This window comes from Capsicum annuum, chromosome 1 (genome assembly GCF_002878395.1).
Source record: "Capsicum annuum cultivar UCD-10X-F1 chromosome 1, UCD10Xv1.1, whole genome shotgun sequence".
NCBI classification, from domain to species: domain Eukaryota; kingdom Viridiplantae; phylum Streptophyta; class Magnoliopsida; order Solanales; family Solanaceae; genus Capsicum; species Capsicum annuum.
This window is the reverse complement of record NC_061111.1, coordinates 100200023-100208810: the sequence shown is the minus strand read 5'-3', so window position 1 is coordinate 100208810 and position 8788 is coordinate 100200023. Positions and strand designations below refer to the sequence as shown.

At 38.1% G+C, this 8788-nt stretch overlaps 1 protein-coding gene across 4 annotated transcripts in view; it reads right to left on the bottom strand.

Annotated features, from left to right (window-relative positions):
• Positions 1-2926: 2926 nt before the first annotated feature.
• LOC107854833 (serine/threonine-protein kinase par-1) overlaps positions 2927-8788 on the bottom strand; it is a gene marked incomplete at its 5' end in the record, with an annotated part of 11212 nt that continues 5350 nt past the window's right edge. Inside the window, 8 exon segments of one of the 4 annotated variants that reach the window (XM_016699824.2) lie at positions 2927-3570; positions 3878-3972; positions 4145-4226; positions 4333-4382; positions 4507-4575; positions 4684-4782; positions 6578-6656; positions 6767-6867. In XM_016699824.2, the coding sequence (XP_016555310.1) occupies positions 3444-3570; positions 3878-3972; positions 4145-4226; positions 4333-4382; positions 4507-4575; positions 4684-4782; positions 6578-6656; positions 6767-6867 (702 nt within the window). 4 annotated transcript variants of the gene reach the window in all.

Genomic DNA, 8788 nt, shown 5'->3' with positions numbered 1-8788 from the left:
TTATTCAAGTGAAAAGGAGTGAAATTTGGGTTTAAAATCATACCCTAAGATTTTTGGGGTTTTAAAAAATTAATCAAGAAATTACTAAGAAAAAGGTGAATTCTTACCTTTAATCCGTAATAAAACCAAGAAAAAGGTGTCAATCTAGCTTTTTAAGCTCTCATAAACTTTACTTTTAAGCTCCCACACTATTTTAGGGTTTAACTCCCAAGAGCCAAAATGAAAAATGAGCAAAATGGACCAAAAATAGTGAAAAAGCTGTTTTTATAGCAAAAATCTGCTATTTGCACCAGATTTTCATTTTTTAAGTCCAATTAGGACTTCGACGGGATGCCCGGAATTCATTTGGAGTCCGAAACATGCTAACGAATTATGCAATCATACTAAATTCGATATTTCGGACACGTTGGCGAAGTTAGATTTTTGAAAAAAATATCAATTTCACAAAGTTGACCCCTGAAACCCGAAATCATAATTTTCCAAATCGAGGGTCAAAATAAGATTTAAAAGCCGTAAAATCATACCAAACATGCTAACACCCTAAAATCGACATTCCAGATCTGCTGGAGAAGTCAGATTTTTCATCCGAGGTTATTTCGATCAAATGTGGGTCCCACATTCATATTTTCAATTTTCCAACTTTCCGGCCAATAGGTCGAAATGAGCTCGAGTGCACTTGGACCCGAAGTAAAGGTTTACCTAGCCTAAAATCAATATTCCGGAGCTGCTGGTGCAGTTCGTTCGGTCATCCATCGCACAGATCAAAAGATATCCATATAAGTCCAAAATACGGCTCTCGAAGCCATCAAAAATCAAATATTACATAAATGATACCAAAATATATCGAAAATCATGTCAATCACTCCCACACCTCATAAATATCATAATGCAACTACGGAGAGGGGTAAAATAGTTAAATCACACAAAATCACAAATATCACATAGTTCATCAAATTTTTAGGTCGTTACATAATTATTTCAATCAAACACTAAAAAATCACAAAAAGAATCTCAAAGTTCGAACCAACTATGTTATTAACCCAAAATGGACATTCCAAATTTAATGAAATTGACAAAATCACCATTAGGAGCTCGGATCATTAAATATTGATCAAAGTCAACTACATCACTTTAAAGGCTACTCAAAACCACAAACTCAAACAAGTCAATCCCGAACGCTTTAAAAATCATTTCAAAATGCTTTAAGGATCATTTCAATCATATTCATAACTCATAATTGATATAGAGCAACAATGCAGGGGCTAAAATAGTCAAAATATACTATAAAAGAGCGAAAAATAAGCACAAAGATTGTTACAACAGGTTATTTTATTTGTTCCTTTATTGATAACTTGAACTGTCTGTAGAAAAACAAGTAAAATAATTACATAATATTTAATTGTGAAAAATCCTAGCTCACAAAGGGTAAAAACCCACAATCTACACCCTGCAAGATTTAACTCAAACTCCACTAAATAATGAGCCTTAAAAAAAATTATTACGATGCTTGCAAGCCTAGAAACTACTCTAATTCCTATAATATTCAACTATCTCCCTAAATTGTTGAATCCCACTTCAAGTTCCGTAATTTGAAATTCATATTAGAAAATAATTGCAAATTTGGAACTAATTCTAATTCCTACACCTCAACAATCTCTCCAGATTGTTGATCCCACTTCAAGTTATCCGTTAACTCAAACTCAAATTGAAACTCAATAAGAACAATACATTGAAGCTGACTTAAGAACTGTAAGACATGGTCCTAACAGCTTCATCAATTTATTTCTTTGTATGGCAGCACTTGGATAGATATTCAGTCAGAACTCTCTCAAATATAAACTCCCTCTATTTGATTAGATTCAACCTTTTGTTCTCAATGTAAGTGCACAAAGATCTTTGAGAAACCCTTTGCCTATTTATAGCTCTGAGTTTACTTCTCTTCAAGCAAACTTTTTTTCCTCCTAAGAAATCCCATTCCTTTTTGGATTTCGTTATCCGACCTCCCTTGAGATTCCTTCCATATAGAATTCTTCTATATACAAAATCTTCTACAAGCTGGACTCTTTACTTGAACACGTTTTATTGTTTTCGCTATTTAGGACTTCGCTTGGTTGCACTGTCTGAGAGGAACATGTAGTAGAAACGTACTTCTTAAATACGTTCCTCAGCTTTGTCGATCATCAAAATCCAGCTGACTCCAACAAGAACTCTTGCTTGTTCGTGGATTCCTTATTTAGATATGATTTGCCCCAGTCCACAAGAACAGTTGCTTGACAAGTACTCCCATCTTGCTTGGATGCTTGAGTTTGTACGTTTTGGAATCCTGTCCTAGATATGGTTTGTATAGACTCCTCTTCTTCTTTAGACTTACTTTACTTTAAAATGTCCTCATACAAAAACGTATAGCATCACCCTGTTTCACGTATGTGTTCCACTGATTTGTCAATCATCAAAATATACCTGACCCAACAGCATGTAATAAAGGTAAACTACTTATGTTTGTAATCATGAATTCTGGCCGCTCAGGTGTTTTCAATAAATCATCTTTAAGCAAAAAAGAATTTTATAAAAATGGCATCTGCCCAACTAGTATCACAATGACCAGCACAGAGCTCTTCATTGGCCCGAGAAGTCCTTGGACTATTCAAGTGGTTTTGTAGAATGTTTTTCACTCATCTACTATCTTTAAATGTGTCGCTCATAGGCTAATACTGAGTTCAAAAAATGAGGAATTGAACAGTGTAATCAATTTTTCACTGTTGAATAAGGTTACAGATAAAGAGCGGCTGTAGTGTCGAAATGCAGAAAGCAATGTGTAAGGTTCCTTTGAGTAATGCAAGGCTTATTCTTTCTGCTATTATCAATCTGGAGATGGGGATGGGCGTGCGGGGTGGGATGGGGATGGTGAAGTAGACTATAGGTGAACTAGACATGAAAAAAGAACATTTAGTCAGCCAAGTTAGGAAGGACGGAAAAGTCCAAAGTAGGGCCACAAAAAAAGGCGAGGAGGGAGAATAGAAGTAGAAACGACGTGTTACAGATGATCTTTCTAAGCCTCAATAAAATACAGCCTAGTTGATAGACCACGACCTTTATGGAATCCTCGACAAACTAAAAGTTACAAGGCACAGACCAAACTTGAGGTGATGATTTAACACTGAGAGCTAGTGTGATGCAGAGACAAGTAATGGATCTCACACACGCAATGTCCTATTGGATTTATGTTCTTCCTCGAAACCGATAAGTGACAGCTGTTATCTCCTCTATCAAGTTTCCTCGCAGTCAAGCCTGCTTTACAATTTTCACCAAATTTGTATCCGACAACACAAGCAATTTGTGAGCTCTGATTGACACTTCTAAGCAGACAGCCACTGAAGGCTCAGCTTTATCAGTGTATCTGCTGGCAGATTGACAGAAACTCAAGCACAAACGTACATCTTTATCTATAGTTCCTTCTGGCTGCCATCTCCGGCAACGCTACGTGCTGCCTGCGCCTGAATGGTATGCTGCCTCAGTATATCCTTGAGTTTATCTACCAACTCGAGGAACGCTGGGCGTAACTGTGGCTCACTGAGGTGGACAAATCAAAGTTGCATATTAGTTTAAATTATATGCATAGTTAGGTTCAAACAAAAGAGATTGAGAAGAAAGATGCATTGATCTTGCAAGCAAAGTGCTTAAAAATTTAACTTGTGAGTCATTTGGAGGCCATTTTCTTTTTCCTAACCGTCATGAAACATCCTATATGTTCAGATGTTGTGCTAATACAGCTTGTCAAGGACACAAGCTAGTACAAGGAGGGCAATAATTATATTCTTAATAAAGACTATTTGCTATAGTTAAACAAATCATTTGGCAAAAAGAATAAGATACAAACCTATGCCAACAGCTCTCAATAATAGAAACCCACTGTGGATCAACATCCTTGGGGATATCTAGCCGCTGATTCATGAATCCTACAGCTCCAATCACCTGAAGTGAATCTAAAAACTGTTTTCAGATGCTCAAGTATATGAATACATTTCCTTTCGATTTTTTATCTTTTGGTTATTCTTTTTGGAGGGGGTGGGGTGTTCCTAATCTGGCCCAAATAAGAGAATCTTTTGGTAGGTAATACAAGTGAACTTCAGCAAGATGAAAATACCTGCATTGAGTTGAGGTTATCCCAAGGGATCTTTTCCGTGGCAATTTCCCATAGTATAACTCCAAAACTGTATACATCAGCCCTGAATGTAACATCCATTTAAGAAGCAATATCATTAAGTGTTCAAGAAACCTGCATGAAATGCATCAATATCAACCAAAAGATTTAAACTCTTATTGTTGGCGTACTTCTCATCTGAAGGTTCATTGCGAAGAACTTCTGGAGCCATCCATTGTGGCTGCAACAGAAATGAAGTTTTGACATAAAGTCAGCCAGGTACTTGAAGTTTGAAAATAGAGGTCAACAAAAATAGCTCATATTGATACGCTAAGGAAAAGAGGTCCACAGTTCAAGTTGAATACCGTTCCTTTACCATTCTTCGTTGTTAGATATGTCTCGTGCTTAAGTCGTGACAGACCAAAGTCCCCAACCTATAGATATATACTTGCATATTAAGAATTTCAATACATCTAGAACCTCCAAGTGACAGAGCTTTAGGGGTTTGGCGAGGAAATTCAGCGGAAAAATGATAGTCTAACCTTAACAGTCCAGTTCTTGTCAACGAGAAGATTTGAAGACTTTAGATCCCGATGAACTATAGGTGGGTTGAAATGATGAAGATAGTTCATGCCACGAGCCTGAAGAAGCAAACATAAAAACCCATTACAATTAAATAACAACAACAACAACAACAAACCCAGTGTATTCCCACAAAGTGGGGTCTGGGGAGAGTAAGATGTATGCAGTCCATACCGCTAACTCCGAAGAAGTAGAGAGGTTGTTTCCGATAGACCCCCGGCTCAAGATAAAGAATAGTAAACAAGGGGATAGATGACACACAGAAAATCAGGAACAAGAAATAGAATAGAAACCAGAGAAAATACGAAATACGAGAAATAAGGGCAACACTAAATAAGAAAATAGGAACTAAGAAATAAGACATAGGACCCCCACCTAGTAGTAACATACCCTCACATACCAAAGACACCCACGTACACAGTCCTAGGATTACGAACCCGGCTACACAAGATCTCTCCTGACTGCCTGCAACAACCCACGCACTCACACTAGGCTTCTACCCTTATCCGCGACCTCCACACCTTCCTATCTAGGGTCATGTCCTCAGTAAGCTGAAGCTGCTCCATGTCAAGTCTAATCACCTCCCTCCAGTATTTCTTCAGCCTACCTTTACTCTTCCTGAATCCATCCAAAGCTAGCCTCTCACACCTACGAACTGGGGCATCCGCGCCCCTCCTCATCACATGCCCAAACCATCTCAACCCTCCTTCCCACATCTAGCCCTCCACCAAAGCCACTCCCACCTTCTCTCGGATAATCTCATTTCTAACTCCGTCCCCTCTAGTAAGCCCACACATCCAATGTAACATTCTCATTTCCGCCACCTTCAATTTTTGGATGTGGGAGTGCTTGACTGGCCAACACTCCGCTCCATACAACATGGCCAGACGAACTACCACTCTATAGAATTTGCCTTTAAGCTTAATGGGCACCTTCCGATCACACAACACTCCCGAGGCGAGCCTCCACTACATCCAACCTGCTCCAATACGTTTAGAGACATCCTCATCAATCTCACCATTCCCCTAAATCGTGAACCCAAGATACTTAAAACTATCCTCTTACAAACATCCTGGGAGTCCAACCTCACCACCACTTCATCCTCCTGCCTCAAGTCACTAAATCACGACTTACCTTAGTAATGTAAAAATCCCAAACAAACACTAAATTATTGAAAAGAAAACATAATCTACAAACACGTCCGAAGATAATGAAAAGGAAAAGCACAGATGGTGCCAATAGAAATAAGAATGCTATTCGTGATGATATGAAAGACATAATTCTTTGGGACTGAACTTGGCACCATTTATTTGGTGCACACTTGGAACTATTTTGTCCTAATCAACACCCTGAACTTATCAGCAAGGATGTGGATACACTCTTTTAAACCCGTGGCGTGAGAAAATAAAAAAACCAGCTTCCAAGTGGGGTATTTTCCAACTGTTAATTGCCAAAATCATATTCTATATTTTATATGTTCCAATTCTGTATCTCTTTTTGCTTCTTATTACAATGCATATTTTACCAAACTTTGTATTTCTTTATCATAATTGGAGTTCCACCCATGCTCTTTTACAAATTTGACTATAAAAATGTTTAGAAAGTAATGAATTTGAAAAGGTCACAAGATATTTTATTTTACAAAAAAACCACGTAGCAGCACATGACTCTTACCTCCATCAAGTGAGATTAGACAGGAGGGCGGGCTATTAATATAGTCAATTATAGGTGGGTAATTTAGGAGTTAGGACAAATAATTTAGGTGTGTGCCAAACAAACAGTGCCAAATTCAAGGGGGTCCCAAGATATTATGCATAATCTGAGTTGTTTTAGATATTACAGATAGGAACTCACTATATCTAAAGCCATGTGAATACGCCGTCTCCATTCTAGTTTGGATGCATTCCTTTGTAGTAACCTAAACAAACTTCCTCTGCATTAATAGAAAACTGAGATGGTTTGTAAATTACATGATATCATCATAATATAGAGATATTATCACATAAAAGCATAACAAGTTGGTTTTAAGAATTGAGAATTGACCGTGGCAAGAATTCTGTCACAATACAGAGGCGTTGAGGTGAAGTTACCGCACCCATGAAAAGAAGAATGTTTGGATGTCGGAGACGTTTCATCAGTGACACCTGCAGAAAGGCAAGCATAAAATCTCTTAGAAATGCTTGTCGACCAAGCATAATCGTAGGAAACCATTGGTCATGCATGAATTAAAAACTGAAAAGGATATGTTATAACTGGCAGAAAACTCTTCTAGAAAGACATGTTACTTCTACAGATGATCAACAACAACAACAACAACAAACCCAGTGTATTCCCACCTAGTGGGGTCTGGGGGGTAAGATGTACGCAGTCCATACCTCTACCTCTGATGAAGTAGAAAGGTTGTTTCCGAAAGACCCCCGGCTCAAGGCACGAGATACCACACAAACACATAGTAAAGCACAGAAGCAGATTACATAACATAAATACGGCACCCATAAGTAATATAAAACAGAGGAAAGCAGAGGAAAGCACACAGATTCGTAATAGAACATGGAACACGGAACACGGAATCATAACAGGAATAAAACCCCCACCAAGTAATCCCTACATTAGCGACCCAAACTGGCCCTAATCCTCTGTCGTAATTCGCGTCTTCCAGACCTTCCTATCTAGGGTCATGTCCTCGGTGAGCTGTAACTGTTAATACAGTGCTTTATTATAAAAACATTTTTAATAACAGGAATGCTCCAGTACAATATTAGTCAGTACCCAAGTAGAAAGTGAAAGCACAAACCCAGGGGAAAATTAATTAAAATAAAAATGAGAACTATAGTTCCATGGAATTTTATTTCAGGTCACAATACTTAGACATGAGCAAGAGAAGTACTTCTAAGCAGAGATCTTTTGATCAAGGTGAGTGGGAAATCGGTAATTTTGTTAAGGGTGTATATATATATATATATATATATGTATGTATATATATATGAAGGGTAAAGTTGTTGCCATATAACCAGGAGGTCCTGGGTTCAAGCCTTGGAAACGGCCTCGGGCAGAAATGCAAGGTAAGGCTGCGTACAATACACCCTTGTGGTGCAACCCTTCCCCGGACCCTGCGCATAACGGGAGATTTAGTGCACCGGGCTTCCCTTTGATATATATATATATATATATATATTCGACTTACATACACCGTATAATTTTCAACATACTCGCTACAATTTTCAGATGAAGGGTGTTTAACCGACCACCCTTCACTCTATGTGACTACGCCAATGGGTGACTCGTTAATGCATAGAATTTCACGGCTCATTTGAAGTGTAAAAATCAAGAGCTTAAGTTCTACAATAGATATGTAAGTTCGATTAAGTGTCTTTTCAAATAAATTCTACAACTTTATCTAATTCTCATATAAATTACTCTCTCGGTTTCAATTTGTTTGTCTTAGTTCGACACGGCACGAAGTTTTAGAAAATAAAGAAGACTTTTGAATCTTGTGGCTTAAACTAAATATGTGTGTAGTTTATAAAAATGTCCTTTTAATCTTGTGGTCTTAAAAATGACAGGTCGGATATTAGGCATAAAGAGTTGTTAAATATAGAAACTGGCATTCTTTTATAAACGGATAAAAAAGAAAGTAAGAAAAACTAATTGAAACAAAGGGAGCAATAAAAATTCAACCAGTGCCCTGTCAAGAATGAACCTTGGACCTAACTCAACCTCAAAAGTTAGCTCAAGAGGTGAGGATTACCTAAGTCCATATAAGCAAACCACTAGTCCATTCCCCAACCAATGTGGGATTTTTACCCACTCTAACACCCCCTCACGCCCAGGCCTAACTGGCACTAGCGCGTGGATCGGGAGCCCAAAACGGGAATGGACCTGGCTCTGATACCATGTCAAGAATGGACCTTTGGCCTAACTCAACCTCAAAAGCTAGCTCAAGAGGTGAAGATTACCCAAGTCCATATAAGCAAACCACTAGTCCATTCCCCAACCAATGTGGGACTTTTACCCACTCTAACATGCCTTACGGCATTTATCGATGATTACATAGATTCCTAAATG